The 17,376-nt window shown below is 47.6% G+C and overlaps 1 protein-coding gene across 2 annotated transcripts in view; it reads left to right on the top strand.

The window, feature by feature from the left end:
• Positions 1 to 5,740: 5,740 nt before the first annotated feature.
• The window catches only part of RCOR1 (REST corepressor 1), a 129,421-nt gene continuing 117,785 nt past the window's right edge, over positions 5,741 to 17,376 (top strand). The window contains exons 1-2 of one of the 2 annotated variants that reach the window (XR_011250390.1): positions 5,741 to 6,342; positions 6,431 to 6,490. Coding sequence is in view for 1 of the 2 variants with exons in the window: in XM_069559850.1 (XP_069415951.1) it covers positions 6,036 to 6,342; positions 6,431 to 6,490 (367 nt within the window). In the remaining variant the exon portion in view is untranslated. The remainder of the gene's footprint in view (positions 6,343 to 6,430; positions 6,491 to 17,376) is intronic. The other variant, XM_069559850.1, reaches the window with a different exon arrangement.

Raw genomic sequence — 17,376 nt, forward strand, 5'->3', positions numbered from 1 at the left:
GGAAATGATAGATTTCAGTTAAAGGTTCATTTAAACAAATCTGTAACTACCCTCCAGGGCTCACGGTACCCCTGAGCTCTATCCACGGGTTACAGGTTAAGAACTCCTAGAGAGCTAAAATTTCTGCCTGGAATCTCAGTTTCTGAAGAGTCTTCTGGGGGAATGAACCCATCCAGGACTGGCTTCTGGCTGTTTTTCTGCCACAGCCCAGCACACATCCTTCTTCCTGGCTCCAGCTTTGTAGAAGCTATTCCTTGCCTAGCAAATTTCTAACAAGCCATCTAACAATAATACTAAAACTAAAAAAAAAAAAAAAAGAGTAGCAGTAAGAATTATAAACACAGGACTTCCCTAGTGGTCCAGTGGCCAAGAAGACATGCTTGCAATCAAACCAGGGCCAGGGGTTTGATCCCTGGTCAAGGAACTAGATCCCATGTGCCACAACTAAGAGGTCACATGCTGTTACTGAAAGGTCCTGAAATGAGATCGAAGATGCAGTGTGCTGCAACTGAGGACTGGGGCAGCCAGATATACAAATAAATGAAATAAATATTTAAAAAACAATTATAAACACTGTGTGTAGAATCAGAGGGCTTCCCAGATGGCGCAGTTGGTAAAGAATCCCCTTGCTAACGCAGGAGATGAGGGTTAGATCCCTGAGTTGGGAAGATCCCCTGGAGAAGGAAACGGCTACCCACTCCAGTATTCTTGCCTGGGAAATCTTATGGACAGAGGAGACCAGCGGGTTGCAAAAGAGTCAGACATGACTGAGCACGCACGCAGGCATGCTCACACGGTATGTGTAGAATCAAACAAGGTCTTTTACCCACATCCTCAAACTTTGTCCTCCCTGCCTTCCTAGGTCTCCGGTGAGGCATGCGGCTTGCATGGCTCTGTGGCTGAGACCTGCTGTGGGGCACGTGGTTCAGACAGGTGCCTGTACCTCTAGGTGTCTCAGTTTACCTACAAGGCATGGATGAGCCCCTGGGATTACTAGGTGAATTAAAAGAACCCAAGATCTCTACCCGGAGAGCAGAACTAGGCAGAGTTATATACCTGAAGACATTAGCTATTATCTTTAAACCTTTCACAGGAGAGAAGGTGCTATTTCTCTGCCAGCATGTGGGAGACCTGGGTTGGGAAGATCCCCGGAGGAGGGCACAGCAACCCCCTCCAGTATTCTTGCGTGGATAATCCCCAGGGACAGAGAAGCCTAGTGGGCTACCGTCCCAGGGGTTGCAAAGAGTCGGACATGACTGAGTGACTAAGCAGAGCATAGCATATCCGTTCTCTCCTTCCGCACTGGGTGTTTACTTATTTGTATCATTCAGGAGAAGGCAATGGCACCCCGCTCCAGTACTCTTGCCTGGAAAATCCCATGGATGGAGGAGCCTGGTGGGCTGCCGTCTATGGGGTCGCACAGAGTCGGACACAACTGAAGCGACTCAGCAGCGTCAGGATTCTTTGAGTTGTAGCAGAATCTCCAATCTCTCTATCTCAGGACCTCCAATGGCTCTATTTTATTTTATTTTATTTTTTTTTAAATTTTTACTTTATTTTACTTTACGATACTGTGTAGGTTTTGCCATACCTTGACATGAATCCAGCACGGGTGTATATGTGTTCCCAAACATGAACCCTCCTCCCACCTCCCTCCCCATAACATCTCTCTGGGTCATCACCATGTACCAGCCCCAAGCATGCTGTATCCTGCGTCAGACATAGACTGGCGATTCGATTCTTACATGATAGTATACATGTTACAATGCCATTCTCCCAAATCATCCCACCCTCTCCCTCTCCCTCAGAGTCCAAAAGTCCGTTATACACATCTGTGTCTCTTCTGCTGTCCTGCATACAAGGTCGTCATTGAATGGCTCTATTTTAAAAGCCAGGGTTTCAGGCCTGGCTTACGGGGCATGAGCAGTGGGGACAGGTCAGAAGATTGTATCAGACTCAGCTGGCCTTTCTGCATAGACTGGGGGTGTAAGAAGAGCTCCAGGGAACAGGGCCTGGACTGGCGTGGGCGAGCGGCCCTCCCAGGGCAAGTGCCTCCTCCAGCTTCTGGCCCTGCAGCCCGTCTCGCCTGTGCCATCCCTGGCCTGGCCTTGGAAGTTCTAGGCTTTAGAGCCCTGGGTCTTGATTTCAGGGAGTGAGATCCCTTCCTCTCTGAGAGCTCCAAGAAAAGTTTAGGCGAGAGCCTTGATTGGCCTAACCAGGTCATGTGCCCTTGTGGAGCCAATCACTGCAGCCAGAGTTCTGGGGCTCTCTGATTGGCCAGACCTGGGTCACGTCCTGGTCAGAGATGGGGAAGCCCCAAGCCAACAGCTGGGAGAGGGTGGTGAGCATGGGCTGCCTCTTGGGAGATGCTGGGCTGACAAAACCCAAGGTCCTCCTCCAGGGTGTATTTCACGTTGTCTCCGTCAGACCTCACCTGTGCCAGGAACCCTCTCCTCACTGGGCTTGGCTCCTGCTCTGTGCATGCATGGGCAGCCTGTGTTCCCTATCATTTTTCACTCAACAAATATTTAAAGAGTTCCTACGATACATCAGGCACAGAGAAGGGGGTCCAGGAGGAACCCCAACACCTACAAATCGGGAGGAGAGGGTGGAAGCTGCAAAGGGGGCTGAGGGGGGAGTGGTCTGTGAAGGAGGAGGAGGAGGACCAAAGTCCAGGGAAGTGAGAGAATTTCCCCAGGGAGGAGTGGCAGACCCAGGTGCTGCTGAGAAGTACACTGAGAACAGGAAGTGACCGCTGGATTGGGCAGGAGGGAGCTTGTGGGTGACCTTAGCAATAGTTAAGGGTAGGGATAAATCCCTGCTGGGGTGGGGTGGGGAGAGACTGGGAAGGGAGGGAGTGGAGAAGGCAGGTTTAGACTAGCCTCTGAGTTTTCTACGCGGGGGGGGGGGGGGGGGGGGGGGGGGGCGGGGAGAGCAGGCAGAAGGGGGCTTGGGAGCAATGGTGAGCTCCGCCCCCCCCCCACCTCCTTTTTGGAACATGGTACCCAAGGGAAAAGAGAGGCTGATGGTACAGGACAGCAGCAACGGGAGGGCAGCAGGAAGTGGGTGCTTGAGACCAAGATAGCGGTGGGAGAGCCTGAGGGGAGGTGGATGCCAGGTAGGGAGATGTGTCAGTGTGGGGACTGGAAGATGAGATCCCATATGACAGATTCAGTTTTCCTCACTGAAGAAATGAAGTGAGGTCATTTGCTGGGACTGAGGGCAGAAGGGCTGTGGGAGGTGTGTAAGGAGAGGGAAGAGAGTGTGAAATCTTAGTCTTAGAGGGTGGGGAGAGTGTCCCCAGAAAACATGGTAGGGCTGCTGACTCTGTGGAGTGCCTGCTTGAAGTCTGACATCACAAATTCCCAATCAGAAGGGCTGTATGTGGGCCCTCTTGCCTGCCCCCCAACAATAGGCAGGGGCAGGAAAGGGGCTTTCCTTTAGGTTGCAGGGTTGCTTCAGGTGGAAGGAGAGGGGGTGGGGAGATGGAATTTGTAAAAATCCAGCAGGCTAGGAGGTAAGTACTACTATTTGTGTTTTACAGACCAGGAAGCTGAGAGGGTCAAGGCCAGTATGGAATTCTGTATGACTTCAGGGTCAAACTAGAACTGGGCTTGGCACATGTTAGCTGTTATATATTTGTTGAAAAAAGTGACTGGCTGGAAGGCCCAGTGATGTATCCACTGTCATTACCCAGCTAGGAAGTAGCTCCAACCTTGGGGTTTGGTATAGGTGGAACTGGTGACCCCATATCCTGCCTCTTCCCTGTGGCCCTAATAGATGACTCAATATCAGCCATGTGCCCTTGTAGGCTAATCTCTCCAGAGTCTGGTAGTAAAGCTCCATAGACACCAAGTGAGCAGGGCAGTGTTCTTAACCTCATTTCTCACGCAGTGCTCCCCCGGAGATGAGTCACAGCCCTCAGCCAGGTGTGAAGGCCACTTCTGGTTCCCAACCTTTGGCTTTGCTGCCTCTATCCTCTCACTGCGGCTGGTGGGGAGTTATGGAGTGGGGGGGGTGGCACACACCTGCACCACCTGGGCTCTCCAAGGAGACGGGTGTCCTTTTAAGGGGAATCCAGGAGTTGAGACCCTGAACTCGGTGAGGCCAAGTCTCCTCTATTGCGAGGGCACAGCGCCTTTTCTTACAGGCCCTTCGGGCAGAAGTGAACGTGGTCACTTCATTGAAGTAATAACGACGGTCCATGCTGCAGAAAACGTGGAGGAGAACATCCTGCTTATTTATTCAGGCTTTTAAAACCATCAAACTCCAGATCTCTCCCTGTAGCTATTTATAACCAGAGCTGGTGTAAACTGTCCCCATATTAAGCGCAGGTTCGAAGTAACTTAAAAGAAAAATAGCCATCCGCTGCATTTAAAATAAAAAAAAAATTTTTTTTTTCATTTATAGACCTGCTCTCGCCTCCCAATTATGTGTGAAGAGCGCGCGTCGTTTGGGGGAATCGGTGGGGGTGGGGCAGATACAGACCTGGGGGGAGGGGGTCACACTCTCCCATCCCCCTCTCACAGCTATAAAAGCAGCCCCTGGGCTCACTGGTCACTGTCCAGGGCGAGGTTATTTCGGCCTGGGTCGAGCGTTTCCTCACCGGGGGGCTCAGGGTGGAGCGGCGGAGGCCGTGCAGGCGGCAGATCCGGAAAAGTGGCTCTTGCCTCGGAGGAAGTTGACCCTCCTCCCCCTACCGAGGGCTTGGGATGAAAACGGTTTCTGCCTCCTTTACCCATCTTGGACCCCCAGCCCGTTTCTGTAAGCCCCCGTCCCCGTTTTCTAAGGGCTCCCCTCCCCGCCCGGGGACAATCCTGCCCCTTCACAGCTCTCCAAACGGCCATCTAGGATGGCAGGGGGACCCCCCACCCCACCCCGCGCCCCGACTCTGCGTCCGGGCAGGGCCCCCGCTCAGGACCCTATCCTCCGGCCTCGCAGGCGCGGCGGCGCCCCGAAACTCGGGCGATTGTGGCGACTTCCAACGTCCCCCCTACCCCCCAATTAGCAGAAAGCCCCACCAAAACCCCACCCCGCACCCCGAGCTCCCACACTGCCTCCTCCGACTCCAGGAGACACCGCCACCTGGGAACTCTGTCCCCCTGCACCGGCGCTGCCCCCGGCGCGGAGACACACCCCCCCCCAAAAACCCCGTGGGAACCGCGGGGCCGCAATTAGTTTCTTCCAATTAGTTTCCCTTCTTTGTATAAGAACCCATTCAAACTGCGAGAGGTAGTCCTCCGCGCGAGGGGGAAAGTAGTCCCGACCTCGCCTTCGGTCTCCTCTCGCGTCGAGCATGTTTCCCTTCAGGAAATCGGTGGGGCTCTCGGCGAAGCCCTCCGGGGAACGCAGGGGCCGGGGCCGCGGGGTGGGGGTGGGGTGCGCTCAGGGGAAGCGGGGCGGGGGGGGGTGCCGGCAGAAGGAGGGGGCGGGGAGGGCGGCTAACTCCTCGCTATTGCCTAGAGAGATGGATCATGGGGCGTAGAGAGACGGCAAACCTCAAACCACGTACAGCGGGCGATACGCGTCAACCGAACCTGACCAACGGAAGCCTGGCACCACCCCCCTCCCCGCTCTCCCGCCCCGGCCCCTCGGACGGACGGCTGCGCGCAGCCAATCGGGCTGCCGCTCGCCGTCCAAATCGCACGAGATCCAATGGGGCGCGCGGGGGGCGGAGCCACTCCCTCCCCGCGCCGGGTTCGGCTGCGCGCGGCTTCCCCCCCCTCCCCAACTCACCTCACTGCTGGCCCAAGCCCCGCCCCCCTCCCCTCCCGCTCTCTGCTCCCGGAGTAGTTAGAGCCAGTGAAGTGCGGGCGGCGAGGAGAGCGAAAGTTGTGCTGGGCTCGGCGCCGGGGGCTCTGAAGCGGCTCCGCGCTCCGCCCGCCAGGGCCGCCTCAGCCCCAACTCGCGCCCGCAGGCTCCGGCCGCGCCCGCCCGCACCCCCTCCCCCGGCCCAGCGCACCCCCACCCCCACCCCCGCCTCCTCAGGAGCCGCGGGGTCCCCCGTCACTTTCGCCGGCCCGGGCCCCCCGCCGATGCCGGCCATGGTGGAGAAGGGCCCCGAGGTCTCAGGGAAGCGGAGAGGGAGGAACAACGCGTCCAGCGCGGCCGCCTCGGCCGCCGCCGCCGCTTCGGCCGCCGCCTCGGCCGCCGCCGGCTCCTCAGCCGCCGCCGGCTCCTCAGCCGCCGCCGCCTCCGCCGCCTCAGCCGCCGCCTCGGCCGCCGCCGCCCCCAATAATGGGCAGAATAAAAGTTTGGCGGCGGCGGCGGCGCCCAATGGCAACAGCAGCAGCAACTCCTGGGAGGAAGGCAGCTCCGGCTCGTCCAGCGACGAGGAGCACGGTAGGTGGCAGCCGCCCGCGCCGCCCCCGCGCCCGCCCGCCCGCCTGCCCGTCCGCGCGCTGACCGCCCCCCTCTGCTTTTCCCGCAGGTGGCGGCGGCATGCGGGTCGGACCCCAGTACCAGGCGGTGGTGCCCGACTTCGACCCCGGTGAGTAGCGCCCCGGGCCGGCCGGCGACCCGAGGGGGCGGACGGCCTCGGACAACTTTTCTTTCTGTGGGTGTGGGTCCTGCCGTCCGCGGGGAGACGCTCGTGCCAGTGTGTCCTGCCGGCGGGCCGGGCCCCCCGCCCCCCACCCCGGGGAGGCCCGAGGGTCGCCCGGGCGGGTCGGACGCGAGGCGGCGGCGCGCCGGCCACACCTGGCCACCTGGCCCGGGGTTCCGGCGTCCCGGGTCCGCGCGAGCCGCGCCGGGGCCGGGCGGGGGTGGCCGCGCGCCGGAGACTTAGCTTCCTGCGAGCGCCCCAGGGCTCGGGACGGCCTCGGACCCGCCTCTCCCCTGCGGAAGGTTGCCCCGCGTGCCCTCTCCTGCCGGCCCCCGGCCTCCTGCCTGCCCCCGACTCCCCTCCCGTCCTGAGATTCCCCCCAAAACCAGTTAGTCGAAGAAGTGTGCTTCCCAGAGGGCGCCTGCCCGGGGAAGAGAGGCTTGCCGGTGGCAGTTTGATTTGTGGGACCTATTTGTAAATATGTGTGTTATTTCCTTTTTTTGTTGTTGTTTGTTTTGTTTTAAAGGAAGAGGTTGTGAAAGGTTAGAACCCTCGGAAAGCTTTAGCCTAACACCTCCAAGGCATCCCAACCCCCTTGCTTGGAACATTTGTTACCCTTGCTGCGCTTCTGTGTGCAAGCAAATTCAAAGTACCAGAAAAATCCTACCAGACAAAGGAATTCGTCAGTGAGATTCTAGCTTGTCTCCGTATAAGACTGTCTTTAAAGATTGTTGGCGTGGAAAATGTTTGAAAGGACGTGGGTTTTATTTCAGAAATCAAATTCAAAAGAGAACCTTGTGGAACTGGAGTTAACAGTCCTCCTGGTTGGAGGGCTTTAGAACTGGTGGTTCTCTATGTAGGTTACACCACGAGTTTATTTGAGAGAATAAATGCATAAATGCTTTTCCTTGGAAACAAGACTGCAGAAAATTGCAAGGATCTAGCCCTTGAAAAAGGCGATTGCTCTTAAGCTGTTATTAAGGTATGAAACTCTGGGTGTTCTTTGAAGTGAAAATACGTAGGCATCCCTGAGTGAGCTGTTGGGTTCTCTGGAAATAAATGACCTTTCCCGCATTTGCCTTCTGCAGTTTTGGTCTGTTGATGATTTAAATCTCTTAAAGTATCTGTAGTCTGACGCCTAGGTTTGATTCCTTTTAAACTTCTGTTAGTCTTCCTATAGTTTCTCTTTCCCCCACATCTTCCTTTTTTGGTCGTCACTTCTCATTTATAAGAGCGACAGATTGGGACTCCCAGGCCAGGCTTCTTCTCCCCTGTGCATGCCTTTTCCATTCCTCGGTTGGCCGCCAGGGGAAGCATACTGTTTTTTGGTTACAGTTGACCCTATCTTCATTTTGTAGGTCAAGTCCATCTTTGTTTTAATACACAGACCATAAAGCAAAGCTCTTCACCAAGTTTCCCCCACATATTAAAAAAAATATATCAACTTGTACACATCTTTGAATAAGTTGTTCAGTTTTGGGGTACATTTTGGTTACATTCATTTGAAAGCTTTGTTTAAATATGTTGGCTTTGACTAAAGATAAGTGCATATTTGATGGCAACAGCGAGAATTAGATTTCTGATATTGTTCTAAATGTTGATGCCTAGCTCTGCGTTGTTAGGAATGAGGCAGACTTCTTTGGAGTTGTTATCTTTGAAACAGCACATGTAGTAGGATCATATTTTGAGCTGTCCTTGCAGTTTTGATGGACTAAGGGCAAGCATAAATTTGTCAGAGACCTGCCATTCTAAACAGTGAAACACTGCAAATGTTTTGCTATATAGTCTTACTGTCAGTTGATTGGCTCTTGGCATTAACATTTCCTATTTTGTGTTTGTTTTAATCTGGAAAGGAATCTAACTGGTGTGAGATAATTTGAAGCCTTGTTTTGCTGTTCTGAGCAGTGGGACAGATTCCTAGGCATGGCTGGAAATTGTAGGACTTTACTTTTTACTACTTATTTATTTATTTAAAAGATGTGTTCTCATTTAACTTAAAATCTAAGGGAAGGGAAGACTTCCATTTTGGAATAGAAATGACACACCAGTTTTGTTTCATGTCAAGCAAATTTTTTTTTAGGTCTTTGGACTTAGTTTTTTTCCATGAGTACAAGTTAGGAATAATATGGAATTGAGATTGTGCTTGTTACTGCTTTTTCTTTTTCTCTTCCTGAGTTTTGAATGCATATTTATTTATTTATTTATTTTTACCACCATTTGAACAAACTAGTGAATGTGAAACTCACCAGAAAGCCACTTTAAAAAAAAAACAAACACAGAAAAATCTATCTCTGTAAAGATGTATGAGTGGAAGAATGTTGATTTTTTTTTTTTTTTAAGGTCAGGTTTTGTTTACCCACAGTCTCCCAAGTTGACCCTATTTAGCTTTAAAAACAAATGGTTAAAACTAGATCCTCTTGAAATTCTCTGTATAGTCCAGGAAAGATGCATTTGTGTCATCCCTCACACATGGTGAACAAAGTGGACCGAGCAGTCGTCCTAAAATGCTGATTCATGTCTTATTACCTAATTATGACCTAAACTGGACCACTGGATCAGAACTTGGTAGTTAAAATAACATCTTTGTTTATAATGGTGAACGAGTTTTATCAGGTAGGTTTAAAAACAAAGACCAGAATGCAGTTTCATATATTTAACTTTGTCTTTGTTCCTGTGTGGGGTCCAGACTGTCCATACTCTATTTCATACTCTATGCCATATCGTATGCTGAGTTGGCTTTGGTTTCTTTTAGAATTTAATAAACACACAGTAAATAAGAGGGAAGAGTGCTTATGCTAGCCTACCTCTGGTCAGTTATTTCTTGCATTTGCAAAACATAATTTATTTTGAAACTAGTAGTGTTTTTCTATACAAAAATGTAAGTAATTCCATGGTCTTACCGATAAATGTGCAGAGGAAGAAGCGGTAGCCTCTGTGTTTCTTTGATCCCTTGTTTGATACTCTTCCTCTTTGTTGTCTTCTAACTAGAGGAACACAGTGGCAGGATTTTAAGATTGACTCAAGTGCTTTGTTTTCTGAAGCATGTGTTGTTATTGTCAACTTCTATCGGAGTTAGTGATCACAGTTCACTAATAGTAAAATTAAGGCTCTTACAGAAGAGGAAGTGTTAATGGTAAATTTTTTTGAGGTAATGGCTCTTTAAACATGCAACCTGTATTTGGAACATTGAATCCAATATATTTAACCAGATTAGAAAATTTGTGGTTGTCATTGGTTCAACTGTCACTTTCAGAGTTGACTTATATTAATAAAATGTAGAATAATTTTCCTGAACAGAGTGTCTTTACCGGCTTTTCATTTCTTCTTGGTGGTGATTCTGTCTTCCTCTTTGAACACATTATTTGCTTTGCTTTAGTTTCATTGTAAAAATAAATTTAATAGATATCCAAAAATTCATAAGTTATGGTGAAGTCATGGTGGAGGCACGCTTGGAGGCAATGTTTACCCAGATGAGAGGTGAGGGTAATGAGAAGTCCTGTGCGTGATCCCCTTTGTGATGCAGTGCAGTAGGAGGTGCCTAAAGCTCTCTTGGGAGGTCTAGAGCCTTGTCTCTGTGATTAACAAGGTGGTTTAAAAGGGTCAAGCTGGTCATTTTATCTCAGGAGCCTCTGTTTCCTGCATTGTGAATCAGGTTCTTTCATCACTGTGGCCTGTGATTATGTCAGTTACAGTCATCTTTTTAATTTCAGAAGCAATATAGAGCAGACTGTGAGCTTGGGTTGTGAGAACCATCAATCCAAGTTCAGATCTTGACAGTGCCTCTTGACAATTATATTTCGGCCCTGGGCAGGTTTCTTTATTTTTGCTTTCATCTGTGAAGTAGAGGTAATGGAACTTCTTCCTCAAGAAAAGAAATTAACTGAGTTAATACACGTAAAATGTCCAGTGCAGTGCCTGGCACTCAGCAAATGCTAAGCAAACATCTTCTGCTGTCTTACTTTAGTTATCATTTGAAGGACTTTGAAGTTGCCAAGTAGTGGTCCTTGCGTTGCCTGCTTTACTGCAAAGGTAAGGCTGGATTATAATAAAGCCATAGATTTGAATGCGAATTATGCACTCAAAGATAATTGAAGATGATTGCTTTGAAGTTACATGGACCTGCTGTAATTTAGGTAAATACCCTTTGCTGGGAGAGAGAACTAGTCCAAAACATTTTTATAGCAGAAAAGTACACTGAGATCCAGAGGGAATAGATAACCCTGTTCAGATCAAGTTTCAGGATAGTATGGACCTTGAGTCCATCCCTGGGCCAAAGTGAAGCACACATTAATTACACTCTGAGTCAGGGAGTTTTTACTCTCAATTCTCAAGTCCTTGTCTTTGAGAGTTAATGTCAAAGTGAGGTTCTGCTGCTGCTGTACTTCCTTGGGTGATGAGTACTTCCTTGGGTGTGATCCAAAGGTTAGTTGGTAAAGGCTCATCAGAGCAGAGTTGTTTTAAAAGCAGTGTTGAAAGTCATTGGTACTGAAGAAATGTAAGCTTACTCTTTTCTTTTTTAAAAACAATTTTATTAATTTGTTTAGGCTATCTGGGCCTTCATTGCTGCCTGGGCTTTTCTCTACTTGCTGTGAATGGAGGCTGCTCTCTTGTCGAGCAGCATGGGCTCTAGGGCATGCAGGCTTCAGTAGCTGAGGCATGTGGGTTCAGTAGTCGCTTCTCCTAGCTCCAGAGCATGCATGGCTCAGTAGTCGTGGTGCACCGACTTAGTTGCTCTGCAGCATGTGGGATCTTCCCAGATCAGAGACCGAACCTGTGTCTCCTGCAATGGCAGGTGGATTCTTTACCACTGAGCCACCAGGGAAGCCCTAGGCTTATTCTTTTTTCTTTTCCTTCTTTTTCTTTTTCTTTTCTTTTCCCTAGGCTTACTCTAGGAAAGCTAGTTTCTTTAGTGTTATAAAGTTCTATAGGGCAGTTTAATTGAAAAAAATCTTCTTAGTCTTTGGAAATGAAACATCAGAGTCTATCCAAATTACTGTATTCTTCCCCAGTTTGTTTTACTTTTTATATTTTACTCTCTGCTATGTTGATTGTTATACTTAATTTATAATTTAGCCCTCATTTTCTTCTGAGCCTTTCTTTAGAGGTTCCATGCATAATGTTAAAGTAAGAAATAAGGCTTCTGTTTGTCCCCTTACTCTGATGGAAAACAGTGATCTTTGCTAAGGAGGATGTGTTCTGTTGGTATTTACATTAAAACAGAGAGCTGGAAAAACCTTGCCATAGAGGGAGTCTCTGGAGCAGCAGTAAAGGCCCAACTGAGGCAGGAATGGGGATTGCGTGCTGGCTCAGTGACTGGGCTGAGTCACCTCTACAGCCTCAAATAGCGAGTATGGAAAATACGTGTGACCTAGGATTGAGCAGGGATAAGGGTTGTAATTTAATTGTTTCTGTTTTGTGTTCTGGAAATTTTACTAATACACATATCTTCTGGTTGAGTTTTATATTTTTTATTGTTGATTTTTTAGAAAACAGAGTATAAAATAGAATGGTTTAATGTGACCAAAAGTGTTTTGATAAAATGTTTGAGATAAATATTTTTAAGTAAAATTAAAATGTCCTTTAAGTGAAATGTTGATAGTAAACCCTAAAACGCCTACTTTTTTCCAAATTAGTCAAATTTTGTTGTTTCTTTTTTTTTTTTTGTTTAAGTTAGTCATATTCTTTATTTAATATGAGGATCATGTAAAAATTGCATGCTAGACATAATTCTTTGAAGTTTCTGGATTTTCTCTCCCTCAGAGCAATGAGAGAGAAAATTGTAGTGTCCACTCAATGCAGCCTTCCTGTGTTCTAGATGAGGAAGGTAAAGCCTGCAGAGACAAAGTGACTTGTATTTGTCTTTCAGTCATTAAAAGCATCTCCAGGTAGGTTTGAGGCGTGTGACACCAAATTTTATCATTTTAAATAATTATCAATTAAAATTTATCATTATATTTATCATTATTTATCATTATCAGTTTAAATCATTTTATCATTTTATTGTTTCTGGGTACAATAACGTATGCATAATTTTAGATAAAGGTAGTGGAGGTGACGGAATTCCAACTGAGCTATTTAAAATCTTAAAAGATGATGCTGTTAAAGTGCTGCACTTAATATGTCAGCAAATTTGGAAAACTTAGGATTGGAAAAGGTCAATTTTCATTCCAATCCCAAAGAAGGGCAATGCCAAAGAATGTTCAAACTTCTGTACAGTTGTGCTCAATGCTAGCAAAGCAGTGCTCAAAATCCTTCAAGTTAGGCTTCTGCAGCACATGGTCTGAGAACTTCCAGATGTATAAGCTGGCTTTCAAAGAGGCAGAGGAACCAGAGATCAAGTTGCCAGCATTCTTTGGATCATGGAGAAAGCAAGGGATTTCCAGAAAAACATATTTTTCTACTTCATTGACTATGCTAAAGCCTTTGACTGTGTCGATCACAACAAATTGGAAAATTCTTATAGGTGGGAATACCAGACCATTTTACCTGTCTCTTATGAAATGTGTATGTAGGTCAAGAAGCAACAGTTAGAACTGGACATGGAATGACTGACTGGTTCAAAACTGGAACAGGATTATGACAAGGGCTGTATATTGTCACCCTGCTTATTTAACTTATGTGCAGAGTGCATCATGTGAAATACTGGGCTGGATAACTCACGAGCTGGAATCAAGACTGCCAGGAGTAATATCAACAACCTCAGATATGCCGATGATAAAACTCTAATGGCAGAAAGTGAAGAGGAACTAAGGAGCCTCTTGATGAGGGTGAAAGAGCAGAGAGAAAAAGCTGGTTTGAAATTCAACGTTAAAAAAAACTAAGATCATGGCATCTGGTCCCACGACTTAATGGCAAATGGAAGGGGAAAAAGTGGAAGCAGTGACAGATTTTCTTTTGGGCGCCCAAATTACTGTGAGCAGTGACTGCAGCCATAAAATTAAAACATACTTACTCCTTGGAAGAAAAGCTGTGACAAACCTGCTGCTGCTAAGTTGCTTCAGTCATGTCTGACTCTGTGCGACCCCACAGATGGCAGCCCACCAGGCTCCACCATCCCTGGGATTCTTCAGGCAAGAACACTGGAGTGGGTTGCCATTTCCTTCTCCTAGACAGCATATTAAAAAGCAGAGACATCACTTTGCTGACAAAGGTCTGTATAGTCAAAGCTATGGTTTTTCCAGTAATCATGTGCAGATGTGAGAGTTGAATCATAAGGCTGAATGTGGAAGAATTGATGCTTGTGAACTGTGGTGCTAGAGAAGACTCTTGAGAGTCCCTTGGACTGCAAGGAGATCAAACCAGCCAATCCTAAAGGAAATCATCCCTGAATATCCTTTGGAAAGACTGATGCTGAAGCTCCAATACTTTGACCAGCTGATGCGTAGAGCCAACTTACTGGAAAAAGACCCTGATGTTGGGAAAGATTGAGGGCAGGAGGAAAAGGGGATGACAGAGGATGAGATGGTTGGCTGGCATCACCGATTCGATGGACATGAAACTCTTGTGCAGGAGTTTCATAGATGTAAATGCCTGAGACCGCAGGAGGGAAGAAGGCGAGGCAGCAGAGCCTTCAGGGTGGATGCAGATGTGATACCTGTGAAGGAAAACAGAAGGAAGGGCGATGGATGGCGAGATCTAGGAGCCTGAGACTGCAGTGCAGCCGGAGCAAAGGTGGTTTGTTAGCGTGTGTTGGGCAGGACCAGGCCTTCTCTAGAAAACTGGCTGTATTCTGTCGTTGGCCTGGAGTTAGCATGCAGCGTGCTGCAGGGGACCATGAAGGTGCTGGGCAGCTGGGACTGTCAGCTAATTACACTCCTCCCAGTTCTTTCTCTCTTGAAGGAAAATCTGAGTGGCAGGCTCTCAAGGTCATCAAAATGCTTATGCCTGTTTTTGTCCTTGAGTATATACTTATGTATGAAAATCGGTATGTTTTGTTATTGTCAAAGTATTTTGGTAAATGGAATTCTTTGTGCATATTCCTGTAACAGGCACAGAAAATTCCTTTCCTTCATTCAGTTTTCACAGGTGTTGGGCTTGTTGACTTCTTGCAGTGCTGTCTTTCTGTCGTCTGTGTTGGCATCTTTCTAATGGCTGGTGAGGTCAAGTGTGCTTTTATGTGTTTTTGCAGCTACTTGGTTTCCTTCTGTGTATATGTCTTTTGCTGTTTTTCTGTAGGGTGTTCTTTTTCTTACTGATTTGTGTGTGCTCTTTGTATATTTGGATACCGATCCTTTCTTAGGGTTGTAGAGCTGTAAAGTTTTTGTTGTAGTTTTCCTCTCTAGTATGGGAGTTGGTGGAATTTCTTTTCAGGAAGCAATAAAAACATATCCCTGGTTGGATATATTTCTGCTCAGAGACTGGACTTGGTACATAGCTCCTTACCAGTTGTCACTAGGTCTCCTGGTTTCTAAGATGATTGTCACTGAGAATTTGATACATCTTTTTTTCGTTACGTTGCAACTTTCTTCAGTTAATTCGGTGTACTAATTACTAACCAACTGACCTAAATTGCAGTGCTGGATGACTTGAAAAGCTCTGATTTAATTTCTGTTCAACATCTAGTTTTAACAGCATAATAGCTTTGTTCATAGTGACTTGTGAAGTCAAGTGGGCCTTAAGCAGCATCACTGCGAACAAAGCTAGTGGAGGTGATGGAATTCCAGTTGAGCTATTTCAAATCCTGAAAGATGATGCTGTGAAAGTGCTGCACTCAGTATGCCAGCAAATTTGGAAAACTCAACAGTGGCCACAGGACTGAAAAAGGTTAGTTTTCATTCCAATCCCAAAGAAAGGCAATGCCAAAGAATGCTCAAACTACCGCATAGTTGTACTCATCTCACATGCTAGTAAAGTAATGCTCAAAATTCTCCAAGCCAGGCTTCAGCAATATGAGAACCATGAACTTCCAGATGTTCAAGCTGGTTTTAGAAAAGGCAGAGGAACCAGAGATCAAATTACCAGCATCCACTGGATCATTGGAAAAAGCAAGAGAGTTCCAGAAAAACATCTATTTCTGCTTTATTGACTATGCCAGAGCCTTTGACTGTGTGGATCACAATAAACTGTGGAAAATTTTGAAGGAGATAGGAATACCAGACCACCTGACTTGCCTCTTGAGAAACCTATATACAGGTCAGGAGGCAACAGTTAGAACTGGACATGGAACAGCAGACTGGTTCCAAATAGGAAAAGGAGTACGTCAAGGCTGTATATTGTCACCCTGCTTATTTAACTTCTATGCAGAGTACATCATGAGAAACGCTGGACTGGAAGAAACACAAGCTGGAATCAAGATTGCCGGGAGAAACATCAATAACCTCAGATATGAAGATGACCCCACCCTTATGGCAGAAAGTGAAGAGGAGCTAAAAAGCCTCTTGATGAAAGTGAAAGAGGAGAGCGAAAAAGTTGGCCTAAAGCTCAACATTCAGAAAACGAAGATCATGGCATCCGGTCCCATCACTTCATGGCAAATAAATGGGGAAACAGTGGAAACAGATGATGGCTTTATGTTTTTGGGCTCCAAAATCGCTGCAGATGGTGACTGCAGCCATGAAATTAAAAGACGCTTACTCCTTGGATGGAAAGTTATGACCAACCTAGACCGCATATTGAAAAGCAGAGACGTTACTTTGCCGACTAAGGTCCGTTTAGTCAAGGCTATGGTTTTCCTGTGGTCATGTATGGATGTGAGAGTTGGACTATAAAGAAAGCTGCTGCTGCTGCTGCTGCTGCGTCGCTTCAGTCGTGTCCGACTCTGTGTGACCCCACAGAAGGCAGCCCACCAGGCTCCCCCGTCCCTGGGATTCCCCAGGCAAGAACACTGGAGTAGGTTGCCATTTCCTTCACCAATTCATGAAAGTGAAAGTGAAGTCGCTCAGTCGCGTCCGACTCTTAGCGACCCCATGGACTGCAGACCACCAGACTCTTCCATCCATGGGAGTTTCCAGGCAAGAGTACTGGAGTGGGATGCCATTGCCAAGAAAGCTGAGTGCCGAAGAATTGATGCTTTTGAACTGTGCTGTTGAAGACTGTTGAGAGTCCCTTGGACTGCAAGGAGATCCAACCAGTCCATTCTAAAGGAGATCAGTCCTGGATGTTCATTGGTAGGACTGATGTTGAAGATGAAATTCCAATACTTTGGCCACCTGATGCGAAGAGCTGACTTGTTTGAAAAGACCCTGATGCTGGGAAAGATTGGGGGCAGGAGGAGAAGGGGACGACGAGGATGAGATGGAGGGATGGCATCACCGACTCAATGGACATGAGTTTGGGTGAACTCTGGGAGTTGGTGATGGACAGGGAGTCCTGGCGTGCTGCGGGTCATGGGGTCGCAAAGAGTCGGACATGACTGAGTGACTGAACTGAACTGAGTTAGAGGTTAAAGTCATAACTTTACTTTCTATGATGGTCAGTTATTTTTCTGTAAAAGATGAATGTGCTGTGGACTAAAACCCAATTCAGCTGTCTTACAGTTTTGTCACTGATTTTGAGGGGGTGATGAGTGGTATGGTGCCACTTGTCGTCACAACAGAAAACCCTTGAAGGAATAATGTCAGTGCCAGGTTAGTGTAGTGTTTGCTATATGCAGACTGGTTTGAATACTTCATTAATAATTTAACATAACAACACAACAATCACATCAGATAAAGTTGTTATTACCATTTTCCACATGAGGAAACAGTGGCACAGAGAGGTTCACTGTTATGGTTCACCCTAGTAGCTTGCCCAAGGTGACCCATTCTACGATGCCATCTGTTGTCAGAAGCATCATTATTTTGTTTATTGCTAAGGAAGAAAAAATACCAGGATACCACTAAGATAAGTTGCGG

This window comes from Ovis canadensis, chromosome 18, assembly GCF_042477335.2.
Source record: "Ovis canadensis isolate MfBH-ARS-UI-01 breed Bighorn chromosome 18, ARS-UI_OviCan_v2, whole genome shotgun sequence".
In the NCBI taxonomy this organism is placed as follows: domain Eukaryota; kingdom Metazoa; phylum Chordata; class Mammalia; order Artiodactyla; family Bovidae; genus Ovis; species Ovis canadensis.